General features: G+C 49.1%; 1 protein-coding gene across 1 annotated transcript in view; it reads right to left on the bottom strand.

Moving 5' to 3' along the window:
* Positions 1-7,756: 7,756 nt before the first annotated feature.
* RAMP1 (receptor activity modifying protein 1) overlaps positions 7,757-19,264 on the bottom strand; it is a 48,130-nt gene continuing 36,622 nt past the window's right edge. Inside the window, exon 3 of the mRNA XM_053598138.1 lies at positions 7,757-8,261. Within this exon, the coding sequence (XP_053454113.1) occupies positions 8,006-8,261 (256 nt within the window). The 3' untranslated portion in view covers positions 7,757-8,005. The remainder of the gene's footprint in view (positions 8,262-19,264) is intronic.

Raw genomic sequence — 19,264 nt, 5'->3', positions numbered from 1 at the left:
CTGCAAATATCTTCTCCTAACCTGTGGATTGTGTTTTCACTTTCTCAATAAGAGTCCATCCTTTCATGTAAAAAAATTTTTAAATTTTTGCGAAGTCCAATTTATTTATTTTTTCCTTTTATTGCTTGTGCTTTTGGCATCATATTGTGAAATAATTCCTCGATCCAAGGTCATGAATGTTTCTCCTGTGTTTCCTTCTAAGAGTTGTTTTTTTACATTTAGACCTTTGATCCGTCTGGAGATAATTTTCCCGTGCGGTATGATAGAGCACACCTTCTGCATGTACATCCAGATGTCCAGAGACATTCGTTGAGAAGACCCTTCTTTCTCCACTGAGTGGTCCTGGAATGCTTGTTGAAAATCAATTGACCCTTGATGCATGGGCTTATTTCTGGACTCTCAGTTGTATTTTATTGCTCTCTTTACCTGCCCCCCTGCCCGTACCACACCATCTTCTAGTAAGTTTTGAAATCAGGAAGTGTGAGCCCTCCAAATTTGTTCTTCTTTTTTTTTTTTTTTATTTTTTTTTTTAGAGACAGAGTCTCACTTTATGGCCCTCAGTAGAGTGCTATGGCATCACACAGCTCACAGCAACCTCCAGCTTCTGGAATTAGGCGATTCTCTTGCCTCAGCCTCCCAAGTAGCTGGGACTACAGGCGCCCGCCACAACGCCCGGCTATTGTTCTTCTTTTTTAATTCTTTCAGCTACTCGGGGCCCCTTACACTTTCATATAAATTTTACGATCAGTTTGTCCAATTCTGGAAAAAAGACCTTCCCTGTATTTACGTCTTCTTTAATTCCTTTCTGCAACATTTTGTGTGCTTTCAGTGTACGGTAATTATTTAACTAATTTATTCCCCCAGATTTTATTCTTTCAAAAGCAATTATAAATGAATTTTTTTCTTAATTTCCTTTTCCTATTGTTCATGGATAGTGTAGCTAGCAATACAACTGATTTTTTGCCTTTGTTTTTATCTTGAATTTCACTGAAACAGCTTTTTGTTTATATACGGATTCTGTAGGATTTTCTATATGCGCTGTTGTGTTATCTGCACATAAAGAGCTTTACTTCTTCCTCTACAATCTCAAAGCCTTTCACTCCATTTTCTTGAGCAATTGTCCCAGCTGCTCCTTCCAGTACAGAATGAAGAAAAGAGAGGGGTTGAGGAAAGCAATGAGTCTTCCACCGTGAAGTACGGTGCTAGCTGTGGGCTTTTTGTATGTCCTCCTCAGTAGGTTGAGAAGTTTGTTCTATTTGCAATTTGTTGCATGTTTTTTTGGTAAAAGGTATCGTGTTTTGTCAAATGCTTTTTCATTGTCAACTGAGATGATCATATCATATGGTGTTCGGCCTTTATTATAGTATTTGCATTTTCACTTATAATGTTTTTATTCCTTACAATTAGTTTTATTATAGTAACAAGGTGCACTATTGACTGATTTGTGTACGGTACCCAGTCCTGCATTCCCATTTGGTCATGGTGTGAAGTACTTTTGATGTGTCTCTGCATTTGGTTCACTAGTATTTTGCTGGTGATTTTTGAATCGTATACCTAGAGGGCATTAGTCTGTGGTTTTCTTTTCTGTGTTGTCCTTAAGTGGTTTTGGCATCAGGATAATATTGGCTTCCTGAAATGAGTTGGAAAGGGAAATTTTCCCTCTTCTCTTTTTTTTTTTTTGGAAGAGTTTATGAATAATTGGAGTTGATTATTCTTTAACTGTTTGGTAGAATTTATCAGGAAAGCCTTCTGGTCCCCAGCTTTTCTTTGTGGGAAATTCTTTTTGTTACTAATTCAGATTCTTACTTTTTATAAATATATTCTGATTTGTATTTTTTCTTGAGTTAGTTTCCGTAATTTTTTCTTCCTAGGAATTTGTCCGTTTCATATAAGCTATCTCCTTTGTTTGCACATTAAAATTTCCTTATATCAACACATTATTGCTTCATTGGAATAAATTCTATCTTTCTTTGGTATGTTATTCTTTTAATGTGGAACTGGACTCTGGTGACCTTTGTATTTAGGATATTTGCATTAATGTCCACATATGAGATTGGCTCGTATTTTTTGCTGTTTCTTTTTGTCAAGCTTTGGTATTAATGATATGCTCCCTTCATAAAGACAGTTTGAGGTTCTCTTATTTGTGAAGGCCCTGAGATACTTTAAATATTATTGAATATATTTGCTTTTTAATGATTTGTTCTTTGAAGAATTTACCTGTTAATGCCACACAGGCCTGGTACTTTCCCCACTTTCTTTTCATCAGTGATAATTGATGTTTATATTTCTCTTCTCAAGTTACTTTCAGTGTATTATATTTTACAAAAAATATTTAAATGGGGCAGTGCCTGTGGCTTAGTGGGTAGGATGCTGGCCCCATATATCGAGGGTGGCGTGTTTGAACCCGGCCCCGGCCAAACTGCAACAACAACAAAAAAAAAAATAGCTGGGTGTTGTGGTTGGCACCTGTAGTCCCAGTTACTCCGGAGGCTGAGGCAAGAGAATCGCCTAAGCCCAAGAGCTGGAGGTTGCTGTGACCTGTGACGCCACGGCACTCAACTGAGGGCAATAAAGTGAGACTCTGTCTTAAAAAAAAAAAAAAGATTTAAAATGGAATGATTATCTGGGAAATAGCAAAAAGTAGAGTAGCAAAAATTAGCAAGGAAACTCAGGAAACTTGGATGTATCAACAGCCCAGGAAGAGAGTAAAATGGAACTCATTTAGAAGAGGAATTATCTGATTTCACGCACGTGTTTCCTGGGTTCTGCATTAGGTGCTTTATTAGTCTTATTTAAACTTACGGTAAAGTGAAAAAGTTAGGGTCATTATAAACCTCCATCTGCAGTGAGCACTCAGCGCTCCGTGTGGCGGGTCTCCCTGTCTGGGTCCATCTCAGCTGCACCAGCCTTGAAGGTGAGCAGGTGTCATGTGCCTTCTGAGCCTGCTCTCCCAGGTTACCAACTCGTAGTCGGCCCCTCATGCACTGTTCTGGGGCTACCTTGTTTTCACTGAGCAAGGACATCCTCTACCTCAGGAAAGGCCCCCAGAATTACCCTGTTATTTTATTGGCAACATACTCTCCCTCAAGGGGCTGTGCCACAGTGACTTCACCACTGCCTCACTGAAATGTTGGGTCATTTCCAGCTTTTCTCTAGTTCCATAAATACATCAGTGAACACTGTGGGACTTTTTCCTCACAATAATTCACATAGGATGGATTCCTAGAAGAGGCACAACTGGGCCAAAAGGAATGCAAATTTAAAAGTTTCATAGTTTCTGGACATTTGGCCTCCCCCAAGGCTATACTTTTTTTTTTGAGACAGAGTCTTACTCTGTCACCCTGGGTAGAGTCCCATGGTGTCATCATAGCTCACAGCAACCTCTAACTCCTGGGCTCAAGCAATGGTCTTGCCTAGCCTCCGGAGTAGCTGTGACTACAGGTGCCAAAAGGCCTGGCTAGTTTTTCTACTTTAGTAGAGATGGGGTCTCACTCTGGGTGGTCTTGACCTCCTGAGTCCAGGTGATCCACCCACCTCGGCCTCCCAGAGTTCTGGGATTACAGGTGTGAGTATGTTAGAAAAGAAAAATAATAATAAAAATAAAAATAAATAAAAATTTTGCTTATATAACATACAGAGAATGGCCTGACCAAGGCCACAATTCTTTGCATTTCTGTTACTGTTATCATAATGGGTTTTATCTTTTTTTTTTGAGACAGAGTCTTACTATGTCCCCCTTGGTAGAGTGCCATGGTGTCACATCTTATAGCAAACTCAAACTCTTTGGCTTACGCATTTCTCTTGTCTCAGCCTCCTGAGTAGCTGGGACTACTGGCATCTGCCACAATGCTGGCTATTTTTTGGTTGCAGTTATTATTGTTGTTTAGCAGGCCCTGGCTGGGCTCGAACCCACCAGCCTCATGTGGCCGGCACCCTACTCACTGAGCTATGGTTGCCACGCTGGTTTTATCATTCTTTAAAAATTTTGTGAGGCAGCACCTATGGCTCAAGGAGCAGGGTGCTGGCCCCACATACCAGAGGTGGTGGGTTCAAACCTGGCCTGGCCAAAAACTGCCAAAACCAAAAATAATAATAATAAAAATAAATAAAAATTTTGCTAACATAACATACAGAGAACAGTTTCTATTATTTTAATTTGCATTTCCCTGGTCCCCTCGAGGCAGGGCACCTCTCCCTACATTTATTGAGTGTTTCCACTTTCCTTTGCCACATTTCTCATGCTCTGTAAACCATTCAGGGCATAGACAGAAGTTTTCCAATTCATTTTACAAAATGACACAAATCTGGCAACTCACATAATCCTGATAAAAAGGGACACCCCCCTACAAAAAACCATACAGCTCACTGATGAATATATGTGCAAAAACAGTAAAGAAAATAGAGGCATTTTATGCATAAAATATGTTCCTGGAAGTATGCACACAACCCGCGTGTGTGGGCAGACGGCTGCTGGGAGGGCAGCCATAGTTTGTCAACAGACGGGCAAAGACCAGTGCTATAATTGGCCAAACAGGATTCCCATAGAACACACCCATGGGGAAAAACGTCCTCCTCGTTTTAATCAGATGTGTGTAGTGAGAACAGCTGTTGAGACCTTTTTATTTATTTATTTATTTATTTATTTATTTATTTATTTAGGAAACAGGGTCTTATTCTGTTGCCCTGTGAGTACAGTGGTGTCATCTTAGCTCACCGCAGCCTTGAACTCCTGGGCTCAGGGAATCCTCCTGCCTCAGCCTCCTGAGTAGCTTGGACTACAGGTGCACAATACCACACCCAGCTAATTTTTATTTATTTTAGAGACAGGGTCTTGCTGTATTTCCCAGGCCTCAAGTGATCCTCCCATCTTGGCCTCCCAAAGTGCTGGGATTACAGGCATGAGCCACCACATCCCACCAAGAGAGCGTTTTTTCCTTACCCAACTGTTTAAAGTTTTCTTTGATTTAAGGGAAGAGATAATACCCAGTTTTAGCAAAAGTGTAAGTAGAAACTGGAATTGATGCTGGCAAGTGGAGCTGGTGCAAACATGCACAAGGGTCAGGCAATATTTACACAGAGCTTAAGGATCTCTTTGGCCTAAGCAGTCTATTTCTAAACATTTTTTTAAGGGAATGCACATCAAAGAGTTATTTATAAATCTTAATAAACAAAACAGACAAAATCCTTGCCCTTAGAAGCTTATAAAAACTGTATTCATTTTTACAATGTTTTTTTTTAATTGAAAGAGTCATTTATAAAACAGCATGAGCCTATTTTTTTCCTTGAGCCACGAGCCTATTTTTTTCAAATCTATCATCTGTGTACCTAAGCATAAATTAAAGTTTGGAACACTACATGCAAAAATGTATTTTAAAAATTATCTGAGTGGCAGGAATTAAGGCTTTTTGTTTGTTTACCTGTATAATTGACAATGTACTTCTATTACAAAAGAGGTTGCTTTTGCGTTCCATTTGGCATGAGAGAAATAGGGGGAAATTGCTAAAAAGCTACCTGTCTAACAATAGGGGACTGGCTGCTGAAGTGCTGTGCACTGAGTTATTAATTATAATTAGTAAATTCATAATTCTTTTTGAACACCCACCGTGTGCTAGCGGCTATAAGCATTAGGAATTTTTTTGGTCCTTCTGCATCGTACATGTGACTGTGCCTTTCCTTAAGAAAAGAAAAAAAGAGAGGGAGAGAGCGAGAAAAGGGGTGGTTACTTGTTGCTGTTACAGCCCCACCGCCCATCTCTTGCCCTCAGGAGCAGGCCCAGGCTGCCTCCCCCACTGCCCTCGGCAGGCTGATTCTGCAAGCACCTCTCTGGAACTTTCTTTTACATTTTTCCCCTTTGCCCTGCTTTCTGGATAGTTGGCCTAGTTAAGACAAGTGTCCTGGTATGCTGGAAAAGGTGACTTTCCTTAACCACAAGTGAGAAACCTTCTGTCCCTAATCAGGTCAATGGTATAGCAGATGTAAGTGGCCACTTGGAAAAGATAGGCGGGCCGTTTCCAGAAAGTAGAACCCACCCTTCACTGACCAGCAGCAAAGCAGATACGGCTTTACCACATTAAACTCTGTGCTGTGACCAGGCCATAGGACACTGCAGGGACAGTACCTACCTGAATGTCAGTGTTTCTGCACACTCACTCCTACCAGAGCACAAACCACTGTGCACTGAGAGCAGAGGTGACAGGTGCCCACAGGTATGAGGATGGCTCCAGCCTGGCCTTGTTGTTAGACTCTTGTAATTAATTTCGTAGGCATTTGCTGAATGCTTCGTGGACCTGTGGGGCGTGCGCCCATGGTTCTGCTTCAGTGGTAATTTCCAGTGCATCACTCTTTTCCCAAGTCCCCTTCCAGGGAGCTCGCTTTGAAGCTCTCAGGCCTGCCCAGCCACCTGGCTGTGGCCTGGCCCCCAGAGCTGCTGGAGTTCCCCTCCCCCCAGGTCAAGTTCACCTGAGGAGCCCCTCATCCCACCCCCATTCTTCCTGTCTCACCTGACTGGGGCCTCTCCGGAAAGGTCTCCTGTGGACATGTGGGCAGGGCCTGGCCTTCCAGTTTGGTGCAGGCAGGGGTGAAGAGAGTGGAGGTGGTATTCTGGGCACCCTCCTGGCCTTCATCTGCCCTGTGTACTGGGTTTCTCGGTAAGTTTGATTTTTCAGAAGGATTCCTTAGATGGCTTGGGCAAGTGACTTGAACTCACTTTTCCTCTTCTGCAAGATGGGCACCCTGACAGGACCTCCTCCCTGGGCTTCCCTGGGAGCTTGGTGGACACAGGTCTGTAGCCCAGGGCCAGGTTCACTGTCAGTGCCCTGCTATGCTTGTCGTTGAGCCACTGGCCTGTGGGGACCCTTTGCTTCTTCACTCATAGGCGGCCATGTTGTAGAACTGGAGGAAGCCAGCTCTAGCACGGAGGTCTGACCAGGGCCTGGGACTAGATGTGGACACTGGAATCCCTGGGGATTAACTCTTGAGTCTGTCACTCTCCCATTAGCAAACCCTCTCCTGACCTGGTATAGGGCTTGTCTTGGGGACAGCAGCCATACCACATGGCTGAGCCCAGAGGGCCCCTCTGCTCCTCTAGGCCAGCGGCAGCTCTTTGGACTGGGTTGGGCTGGGAGGGGGCAGCTCTGTGGTGGGCGCAGCTGGGGAGCAGCTGTTGGAGGACACCTGGGGAGGCTCAGGACCCTTCCTGGAAGGAGGGCAGTCTGGCCGGGGCTGGGCAGTGGGTGACCCCACGTGGCTGTGGTGTGCTAAAGCTGAACAGATACAAGGCCTTGGCACTGGAATGTCAAGTTCAGACCAGGCTGTCCTTTAGGGCAGCAGGAGGGGCTGACCCCTGGAGTGGGTGGACAACTGGCCAGCCAGTCATCTGGAGGAGGGAACAGGGCCTAAGAGGAGGGGTCTGAACTCAGAGGACATCAGATGGGGTCGGGGGTTCCCTTTGGGGATCCAGAACCTTGGGAAGTAGTGTGGGTGGGGGGTGGTAGCAATCACCTGGGTAGGCAGGGACCAAGAGGCCCCAGCGGGGGACAGGCACGTGTACCTGTACTGGTGGATGCCAGGCCTGACCTGACCCCTGCCCTGAGCCAGAGGCTCCAGACTGTGGGGGTGGTGGGGGCACCAGACCCCACGGGGCAGCTTCCGTGCATTCTGCGACCTCACTGGTCCAGGGAGGACACGGAACCCGTAGGGGCTTGGCTTCTCCCACCTTCTACCCCCAGTGACAGACACCCACAAACAACAACACTGCCCAAGTTTAAGAACATCCTTTAATCACACACTTCTCATCCACAGGCGTCTACAGGGTAAGCAGGTCTGGCAAACGGGGGTGGGGAGTGGGGTGCTGGGAGAGCTGTGTCTATGGGGCAAGCAGGTCTGGCAAATGCAGGAGGGGTGGGGGGCTGGGGGAGCTGCGACATCTAGGAAATGCCTACGGCTCTTTTTGGCAAGGGGAGGGGGAGGGGCCCAGCCCTCCAGGGTCTTGCCTTGTGGCTGCCACCTACACCATGGTGTCGGGTTGTTTGGTCTTCCAGACCACTAGCGATGTCATCAGCAGTGTCACCACGATGGGGAGCACGACGAAGGGGCAGAGGATGGTGTGGGGCGGCTCCAGCAAGGTCCTGCCGGAGGTGGGGCATTGTTTGAAGTAGTGCCGGTGGACGGCGATGAAGAACTTGTCCACCTCTGCGTTGGGCCAGAAGCAGCCCATCTTCACTGCCACGCGCTGGGTGCAGTCTGTGAGCTCCCCATAGCTCCTGTGGGAAGAAAAGGAGGTCGTCAGACTCTGGGCCATGGGGGAACCCAGGCAGGACCCAGCTGGGGGCTGCCTCCCCTCCCCTCACGTGGGGAAGTGCCCCAGGAGACCAGGTGCCCAGGGCCCTGGCTACAGGAGCTGAGGTTCTGACAGTGCCAGGAGATTCCCAGACTCCTAGGACTGTAGGGCGATGCGTGTGTGTGACTGTGTAATTCTGTGTGTGACCCTGTGTGTGGGTGTGACCGTGTTATTCTGTGTGTGTGTGTGGCTGTGTTTTCCTGTCTGGGACCCACAGGGCTCTCTACATCCTTATCCTGGAGTGTGGCTCTGGTGCCTTTGCCCGTAAGTGTGGCCTTGACCAGCCTCTAGCCAGGGTAGAGGGAAGGAGGCAGAGGTGGCTGTGCTGTGGGTGTGTTCCTAGGGCACAGCTCACAAAGAGGCCATCCTGAGTCCTTCGGCCCGAGGGTTCCAACCCCAGCACCAGAAGCAGTGAGCTGCCCCAGCCCTGCTCCTTGGGATGGTCTCAGAACACTGTCCCCAGCCCAAGGCAGCTTCCTTTCCCACTGCAGCCCGCAGGACAGGGCTCCCCGAGGAAATATCAAATTCCATCTCTTCCTCTCTCAGTCAGCTTTTCCACAGACATGGGCTCATGGGCCACAGGGCGCTTCTGAAATGAAGCAGAACAACACCATCCCCAAGTGGGCCCTGCTGCAGCCTTTCTGCGTCATCTTCCATCTCAGGACGTGGGAACCAAGTGCCCCGTCACAGTGCATGAAACCGAGATTGCACCTCTCGTGGGGCTGAGCCCAGACCACACTGGCTCCTGCTGCCCCCGACCTCTTACTCTACTTATGGGGGTTGCAAGCGGGCTCAGGGGCTGTCTCAGGGCTGACGGGCTCACAGGGGTCTTGGTGGCACTTCACTGTTGTCATCACCTCCATAACAACCTCTCCCATCGCCAACACACACTGGGTGCTCATGTGTACGCCAGTGTGGGCTCAGTGGTTCTGCTTGTGATCTCATTCACTCCCAAATGTCAAAGTCACCATCATTTTACAGAAGGAAAAATGGGGTTTAGGAAGGTTCCAGAGCTGCTGGAAGGCTGGGATGCAAGGGTCAGGGTCTGACTGCAGGGTCCTCACCCCTGCCCTGGAGGTAGAGCAGAGAACCTCCTGCCCTTAGGTGCAAAGGAGCTGATCTGTGGGTAGGAATAGGCCCAGAGCCCTTCCTGCAGTCCCAGACTCTTTTCTCCAGAGCAGCAAATACCTTAAGCTGCTGAAGGAAGGACAGCAAAGTCTGTCACCCCCAGGGCATAGGCAAAAGCACACTATGGCTGGGGGAGGATAAGAAAGAATTCTTTTCCCTTGAGAGGGCCCAGGAAACTATCCCAAGCCTAGGATCTTGCACAATACCAAACAGAGGTCTGGAGAAGGGAGGGAGACTCTCACCCAAGATCCCTGCAGAGAAAAGGCAGAGTTTGGGTGCCACAGGAAGGAGAGAAAGCAGTGTGGAGGCTGAGGGTACATGGCTTGTCTAAACTGGGCTGGATCAGGACACAGAGAACCTCGTGCTATGCCCCAGTACAAATCTGCAACACAGAAACAATCAGCAGCTGTCTGCTTCTGAGTAGGGTAGGGTAGGGTAGGGTAGGGAGAGATCTATGCTATGGCACAGGCAGGTGGAGGACAGCTGAAAGCGGAGGTGGGACACCTCCCTGAGGAATATTTTCCAGAGCCCTAGCCCCTGCCCTGAGCACAAGGCAATTGCAGCCCACTGCTAGAAGTATTAGAGGCCTGTGGTGCATTGAAGGCAATCGACAAATTCCAAAGCCATCTCAATTCCTGACAGGATTGATTCAAGTTCTACACGTATAGACAGAAAGAACATCTGCTCATTTCCAGAGGTAATACTATTTACCTCAATCTCTTCAATAAAAAATTATAAATCTTTTGCTCAAAAGGAACAAAAAACAACCAAGCCATTGCCAAGAGGCAAAATAGTCAATAGAATAAGACTCAGAGATGACCTAGTTATAACTCTCAGACAGGGAATTTAAAATGGTTCATATGATAAAGGGTCTAGTGCAAAAGGTAGATAATATGCAGGGACAGATGGGGAATTTCAGCAGAAAGATGCAAACTCTAAGAAAGTCAGACATTTACTAGAGAAAAGCATGGTCTCAGAAAGACCTGCTTTGATGGGCTCATCAGCAGACATGACAAGTGAGGAAAGAGCTGCTGAAATTGAAAATAGGTCGGTAGAAATTACTCAAACTGAAAAAAAAAAAAAAAGAAAAAAAACCCATAGCATAACAAAACATCCAAGAGCTGGGTAAAATAACATTATAAATGATATCAAATCCAGCTCATAATTTGAGCCTTAGAAGGAGGAGAAGGAATGGAGAAGAAATACTTGGAAAGTTGGTGGCTAAGGTTTTCCAAAAACAACAAAAGCATCAATGCTACAAATTCAAGAATCTCACAGAACCCCAAAAAGGACAAGAAACAAATCAACAGCAACAACAAGTAACCACATGGACATATCAAAGTGCTAAAAACAAAAGACAATGAAAAAATCTTGAAGTTGTTCAGAGAAACAAAGCCAGATCGTGAGGAGAATGACATGCGGCAGCAGATTCTCATCAGAGCCGGAAGCTGGGAGACGGTGGGCAGCGGCTTCAGGTGCTGCAGGTGCAGAGTGGGGGGCATGCTCCTGGCAGCCCAGAATTACACACTAGTGAAAATCTTTCAAATATGGAGTTGAAATAAGAACCTTTTCAGAAAAAAAGAAGCCAGGAGAATTCATTGCCAGCAGATCTGTGCTACAAGGAATTTTAAAGTTCTTCACTCAAAAGAATATACCAGAAAGAATTTTATATCTACACAAATGACAAGCTCCAGAAATAGTAAAAGTAAGATAATTAAAAAGTACTTTCCCATATTTTAAATCTAGAATGTGAATACACAGAGCAGAGGCCATACACCAACAGTGAGGAGGCCTTAGGAGGCTTGAGAGGCTGCCTGGGAAAAAGGGGGCCTCTCCAGCATCCAACGCCCCTCTCGACTATACAATTATGGTATTTCTTCCCTGGCTTCCCTCTGGGTCAGCATCCCAAGTGCACAGGGCTTCCCTCAGCCCATGCAGGGGCCAAGTGGATGACGCTCAAGGAGGGGGACAGACCAAAGGTTTGGGGGCTCCCACAGTTCACTGGCACCAGGATGTGTGGTCTAAGTGAACAAGAGCTTAGATTTCAGGGAGAAAACAGACAAAGCCCCAGGAAGTCCCTGTGACCAGCAGTCTTATTATGAGGAAAATATGAATTAGTGCATATCCCGAGCCCGGCACATGGTAAGCATTAAATGTGCCAGGCGTTGTTACTGAAAGGCAAAGTTTGGCCCTTGTAGGAGGTTGACACCTGCTAGATGGCACAGAACCATCTCTGGTTTGGGCGATTATTCTCCCCCGACTGCACCCTTACCAGACTCGAAGTTAGTTTTGGTGCTCTGCAGACTCAGTGACAAATGGTCCTGAACACCATCCCCCCATCCTCTGTGGCCTGAGGAGTGGGGCTGGGATGTCTTTTCCAAGAGCTGTAGCGCTCTCTGGGCTGCCAAGCAGACCAGGAGGGAGCCCAGGACTCAGGAAGCCACATCGCCACAGACCTCATCCGAGGCTGAGCACAAGGTGGGCTATTCTGGGAGCAGACACTCTTTCCCTGATAGCCTTCTAGATCGAAAAGGCACTCATGTCTAAAAATATCTCTAATGTGCAGTCGGCTGCCCACTTCATCCTGTTTATTTATACAGAAATGACAGCTGAAACTTTCAATAAATGTGAGCTCCGTCAGCAGGGATGTGACACGCAAATTCCCCAGAGAGTGCAAACATTCTTCTGCGCAAGTGAACACAGCACTGACTGAAGGAACTAAAACAGTTGTAAAAATACTCTGGCTTTAACTCTGAAGTTTCAGTTCTTGTGTCACTGAATAATTGTCCTTTTTTGGCTAGGACTTGCCTATTCTGGGCCCCTAAGCAAACTTCACTTGGACTGTTCCTGAATACTATGATGGGAGTTTCCAAAGTATCTGGCTCCCACCTCAAGGCCCCAGGCTTCATGATTCGCAGTTGCTTAACCTGCTGATGAGAAAGCGTGTCCACTGATGCCCATAGGCGAGTCATCTGCTCTGGGGACACCCTGTAATTGCAGTTGTGTCCCAGCCAGCCCCAATATGAAGCATCTGAGCCTGGGCCCTGGCACCCCACAGACCTGGGTTCAAATCCCAGCTTCACTGCTCATCCTGGAGACCTTGTCTCACCTACTGGAGCGCTACTCTCCTTACATTAAAATGCAGAGGCAGGTGCCTGCCCGACAGGGTGACTGGGCAGACCAAGCTAAGCGAGGTAGAGGGTTCAACTTACAGTAGGGCCTACTCGTTGAGCAGGCAACACATGTCTAAACCCTCAGGAAGGAAGCACTCTGGGGATTCAGTTCTGTCATCTGCAGCTGGACCTGCCTCCTGCAGTCTGGTGGCTCACAGCTCGGCAGCTTCTACAGTTTCCGGTCCCTCTAGGGGTGGAGCCACCACCTGACCTCCTGGCCGTCAGAGCAGGTAATGCACCTCAAGGCTGGCCTGAGCCTGTCAAAATGCCAGGGTGGGAGGTGGTGTTCAGATAGGGAGTGTGGGGGGCTGCAAGGCACAGAGGGGGTCCTCATTTCTTTTGGAAATACAAATGACCAACAAGCATCTGAAAAAAATTTTTACTTGCCTAATAAAAAAGGCCAACATCCCAATGGCACTTGTTTTCAAAATGAAAGTACTCGGTGCTGGTGAAGGTGTGGGAGATGACGTAGGCAGTGATGGGAGATAAACTGGCATGATTTGGTGGGGGGCAGTATGCACCAGTAACTTTAAAATCATGGACATGCTTTGACCCAGTATTTCCATTTCTGGGAATTAACCTAAGTTAATAATGTGAAATGCAGACAGCAGTCCTGTAAGGGGTCCATTGCGGACTCGTGAAAACAGCACAGGCTAGGATGGTGGTCACAGAAACTATATCTGAGGCTTTACCGTACAGCTATTAAAGTTATACACAGGAAAATATGTATGTTATAAAGCTGAATCCGTGCAGCAATAGACTGGACCAGGTTACAGACACGAAGTGGGCTCTGTGTGCAATGGGCCACGTGGAAGGATACACCGGAATGGTAATGGGGCTGTGAGTGCCTGAATGTTCCCGACTTGAGGACTTTCACCCTCTCGTCTTGGCTTGTTTTCCACAGTGAGCATATTTTATTTACATTCAAAAGTTTATTTTAGGAAAGTGGTCCACAGAACACTGGACATTGACATCACTGAATCTGCAGTCACCATGCCTTGTTTCTGGGACAGCTGCGGCTTCCTCCTCGGGGGCTCAGACAGGCAGGGCTGGGCCGCCCTGAGGGCGGCTGCAGGGTGCTGGCCCAGAGGACAATATTGCATGTAATGGAACAGGGCCCAAACTGAGTGCTGAGAAAAATTCATAGCTGCAAATTATCATTAAAAGAAATGAAAATAAATAAGTATCCAGATTTAATTAGGTATCCAAATAGCTGGGAGGTACGCACCACCACTCTTGGCCGCTAGATGACTCTTTAGAAAAATACCTACAATGAAAGCGACACTTTTCTAAATAGTATAATTAGGGAAAAAAAAGCAGAGAACCTCCCCCCAAGAAAACAACATACAAAATCACAGATAGAATATTAGAAAAAGTATAATATTAACCAGTAAAAAAAAGTGTTAAAATTTAGAAAATCCTCAATGAATTGGGATACTTTGGGGGAAATTATATACTAGCAAATAATGACTTAAAAAAGTATGAAATCTGAAAAGAATGGAAAATATTATTAAAGAATGACTTTCCCACAAGGTATTAGAACCAGGCAACTCTTTCAAATTCTTAAGATCACAGAAAAAGACGTCAAGCTTCCCAGTTCATTTAAAGAAGTTAACAGAGCCTGGTCCTCACCCCATGGCATGCCATGCGCCCAGTGCACGCACACACACACAGAGGGGACACACGCTTAGAAACAGACACAAAAGTCCTCTATAAAATGCTAGCAAATTTCATCTAGCTGCGCGGAACAGTCCAGAGAAGGCTGATTTCAGGAATGTTTTAAATCTGTTCCTACAAAATCACACTTCCACACGTCCAAGGAACAAACGTTCTGTCAGCTCAGTACACCCTGAGGAGGCATTTGATTCAATATTCATGTCTGTTTTTTAAAAAAAAGCACAAACTTGGGCGGTGCCTGTGGCTCAATGGAGTAGGGCGCCAGCCCCATATGTCGGAGGTGACAGGTTCAAACCCAGCCCCGGCCAAAAACTGCAAAAAAAACCCAACCTTGAAAACCATGAAGAGGATCTTTTCTTTACCTGATAAAAGTCTTTTCAGGCTGGGTACAGTGGCTCTGCCTATAATCCCAGCACTCTAGGAAGCCGAGGCAGGAGGCTCCCTTGAGCTCAGGGACCAGCTGGGACAAGAGTGAGACCCAGTCTCTACCAAAAATAGAAAAATTGGTGTGGTTGCAGGTAGCTGAATTCCCAGCTATTCGGGAGGCTGAGGCAGGAGGATTGCTTGAGGCCAAGAGTTTGAAGTTGCTGTGAGCTATGATGATGCCACGGCACTCTACCCAGGGCAACAGAGTGAGACTGTCTCAGAAAAAAAAAATAAAAAGCTTTCTCTCAATCAACAGTAGGCATCACATTTCTTTCTTTTTTTTGAGACAGAGTCTAACTCTATCACCCTTGGTAAAGTGCTGTGGTGTCACAGCTCACAGCAACCTCCAACTCTTGAGCTAAGAATTTTCTTTTGCCTCAGCCTCCCGAGTAGCTGGGACTACAGGCACCCACCACAACGCCCAGCTATTTTTTGTTGTTGTAGCTGTAACTGTTGTTTAGCAGGCCCAGGCTGGTTCCAACCCACCAGCCCTGGTGAATGTGGCTGGCGCCCTAACCACTGAGCTACGGGCACCGAGCCCAGACATCACATTTTTTACTGGAACATTGGAGACACCTTCCTCACAGTCAGGAACAGGCTTCTTTTAGGTCCAGGGCATCAGATCTGTCTTCTCCTTTGTGGTTTCTGCCCAGGATTCCATAAACAGTTGTGTCAGGACCTTTGCAGAGCAGGACAGGCTGGCCACTCACTGCGCCACTTCCTTTGTGACAGAGACCATGCTGGGGCCAGCCCGGCCTGGCGTGTAGCAAGCATGGGGCGTGCAGGGTCTGCTCATCCCCCCAGAGGCCTCAGCCCAGACCCAGGGACAAGGCGGCCTGTGCTTTGCTCTCCCACTGGCATCTGAGTGTGTTAGCCTGAGGCTGCTTCCTGCCTGTCTGCCTACCACTGAGAGACAGGGCAGCTTTCGTTTGCTCTGTGTTGGGGGAACGTATAAGAAAGTCTTAATTGTTCAATTAAAACTACTTCACCTCAGCCACTGTCATCAACCTGAAAAGTGGGTGCTGGGCCGGCAGGACCTGAGCCCGCTGTGCACACCTGGAACTCGCCCTGCACAAGTGGCTGCTCCTGCGCCGAGGCTTGGTTGCAGGAGAGTGGAAAGATGGATTTCTGTCTGTCAAACCCTCCCTAAATCAGTCTGGTTGGAGAGAAAGCCAATCAAACTAGGGAAAAGGCCACAAGACCACGGGGTTAGAAGTCCTCACACATCTCCAAGGGCCAGGGAAGCCAAGCACTCGGCCACGCACAGCGCTGCTAAGACAGGAACATCATCATCGGAAGCCACATCACCGCTGGGTGCAGATGACGGCTTTCTCAGGGATTTCCTCAAGATTCTTTTTTGTTTGTTTTTTTTTAGAGATAGAGTTTCACTTTGTCGCCCTCGGTAGAGTGATGTGGCGTCACAGTTCACAGCAACCTCTAACTCCTGGGCTTAGACGATTCTCTTGCCTCAGCCTCCCGAGTAGCTGGGACTAAGGTGCCTGCCACAATGCCTGACTATTTTTTTGTTGCAGTTTGGCCAGGGCGGGTTTGAACCCACCACCTTCAGTATATGGGGCCGGCATCCTACTCACTGAGCCACAGACGCCACCCTAGATTTCCCCAAGATTCTTAACATGATTTATCTGCTCACTGTGCAACACAGACTCCTGCCATCCTAGCAAGGCTCTCTTCCCAGGGAGCACAGGCGATGCCAGCTTCACCTCTGCCCAAAGAATGTCCAGGATGAGCATGGGTCACACACCGAGGCTTCCACTAAGACTCTCGGTCAGTAAACAACAAAAAGCACCACCACGGGCTTCACGTGATGCCTTGCCGAGTCCCGGAAATCAATTCCATCCCACACCTTGGTCACCAGCTAAATATTGTACTTCCCCCACCACCGACTGGGTGCTCCCCGACCAAGGAGGACAAAGGCCTTTCTCTTTTGGGAACAAGAAAACCATGAATAGTACACAGAAGAAGGAACCCTGGGGAGGGTTCAAGGTAACAAGAAGACGATAGATGGAAACGGGCCCAGTTCTTCCACTGCTGTGCAGGAGCCAACAACCCCCCACATCGCACAGCAGGCAACTCAGAACACGCTGATAAGCAGCAGACTTGGACTGCTAGGGAATGTGCCGGACCCCTCTGCACCTTGCTTAGGGAAGGCCGACGTGGCACCAGGGCCTCTGCGGCCTCCTGACTCCCCTCACGGCCATGCTGGGCCCCTGGCTTTGTCCCCTTCCCTATCTTATATGCTCTTTCACTCTCTTCTGTTCTTGGCCCAGGGTGAACCTGGTTCTCTAATCCTAGAACATTCTGCAAAGGAAACCCTTAAAACAGTCTTCTGGGGTCAAGCCAGCTTAGACAATGCTGCCCACAGGAGCACTCCTGACTTCCAGCACAGGAGAGGCCCCGCCTGCCCCAGAGCGGATCCACAGCCCCGACTTCACCGTGCCCCGGCTTACCTGATCCCTACTCCCACTGTGATGACCTGCCTCCTGCGACTTCACTGTGCCCCGGCTTACCTGCTCCCACTCCGGCTGTGATGACCTGCCTCCTGTGTCCTTTCTGGGGGAAGCAGCTGCTTGCTCCACTCCTGCTTCAATAGCAGGGAGGGCAGGAGAAGGGGGTGGGGGACACTGCCCTTCTCTTAACACCTCCAGTCTGTTGCCTGTTACTGGGGGCCTGCCTGGAAGCCCTTTGGAACAGCCACAGGCCCCCTAACATGCTGCTTCCTCCAACTTAGTCCTTGGGTCCTGTCTTCGCACCTCTCTCTCTAGGACACCTACCCTGGCCTTGTCTTCTCGGCCTCCATGGGGCCCCTACCCTGTCCCTCTTGCCCTATTGTGGCTGCCTGTTTGCTGCCACCTTCATCGCTGGACGAAGACTCCCAGGAGGGGCAGGGCAGGCTGCTCTGCGGCTCTGTACCCTGCTGGATCCTGGGTGCCCAAATCCCTGCAGGCACACAACAGGGCTCAGTGATTGACAGTGAATGACAATGAGGCTAATGCGTCTGAGCCTCCAACGCCACCAGAGGGCACTGTCCTGGGGCCGGTTCCCAAGCCTGGGGGGTACAGCACCTGGTGGCTGTGGTCAGTGGGCCCCAACATGGGCAGAGGAGCCCTGGGGAGGTCTGAGATTCCTGCCTGGGCCTAAGGCTCCCCCATGCCTCTCAGTGGCCTGGTGTGTGCTCTGTACAGTCAGAATTACGTGTGTCCCTGAGCGGGCCTCACCCACCCCTGCCCCTTTCGCCCCCACCACCAGGAGGCCCACTTTGTGGGAGGAGCAGGGATGCCCTAAAGCACCCCGTCAGCTCAGCAGCCCGCGTCCTCCTGTGTGCAATGGGGAAGGGAGCCCTCTGTTCCAGTCTGGGTGCGAGGCTTGGCCAGAGGATGCTAAGCTAGAGCTCAGCCTCTGCCTCGGCCGGCAGCCCTGTGCAGGACACGGTCAGAGACATGGCCTGGTATCTCCATGTGGGAAGATCCCCCAGGATGAGATGGAGGCCACCTAGCCGGGGCAGTGGGGTGAGGCCGCCACCCCTGCCCTTGTGGAGAGGTGCCCAGCCAAGGTGGGCAACGTAGGGCTTTGCTGCCACACAGGTGGCTCTTAACCCAGGCCTGGCCGGGCCACAGTGAGAGTGTGGCTCTCATATCTGCTCACTCTTGGGGGGGCGGTGGAGGCCCTGTACCCCCTGTCCGTGCTATAGGCTTCTTCAGAGGGACCAAGCCTGCAGAGAAACACCCCTTGGGGGCACAGGGAGCAGGAGGCTCTCAGAGGGCTTCTCTGCACCCCCTGGAAGATCACAACCTTAGGACTGGAGGCTGCAGAGGTATGGGGGAGGCTGAGGCCCAGAGGCCAGTGGGTGCATGCTGGCTCTCTGGAGAGGACAGGCCCAGTCACCCCTAGGAACTGGTGGATACTCCATAACTAAGAATGCCACACGGAAGCACCCAGCGAGCTGTTGGCGTATGAAATGGGGATTGGGGAGGGCTGGGGTAGATTGTGGCTGGCTGTGTCCTCTGAGGACAACATTCCTCATCCCTGAGACAGTTACAGGCCTGGCCTCTCTGTTGTTCCGAGGGCAGGGGCACCCTCACTGCCGCCCTGGAACAGGTGACCTCACCTCCCCTCACAGACAAGAGAGCCTGCCGGGGTGACTGCGGGAGGTGTCAGAGGTAGCAGTGCAGAGTGGGGACTGGCCTGGGGACCTGACTTGTGGCCAGCTTGGCCTCTAATCAGGTGGTCGCCTCCCCTGACTCCCAGGGAGGGGCCATCCTGGATACCCTGTCCCTGTCTTCAGGGTTCCTGCTCTGACAGCTCCAGGCCGGGAGGACTCTGAGTGCCCCTGCCCACACTGGGAGGAAGTTGAAAGGGTCTAAATCCATCCCTGGCTCCATGTGCAACCGGCTCTGGCACCAGACACAGCTCGGGAGCTGCCAAGCCAGGCTCCCCACAGAGAGGCCCCACCAGGCGGGCATAATGCCTCTTCTGAGGACAGGCCCAGGCAGTGACTCTGCTC

This window comes from Nycticebus coucang, chromosome 7 (genome assembly GCF_027406575.1).
Source record: "Nycticebus coucang isolate mNycCou1 chromosome 7, mNycCou1.pri, whole genome shotgun sequence".
NCBI lineage: Eukaryota > Metazoa > Chordata > Mammalia > Primates > Lorisidae > Nycticebus > Nycticebus coucang.
Note: the sequence above shows the minus strand (reverse complement) of the source record. Positions and strands in the feature narration are given on the sequence as shown.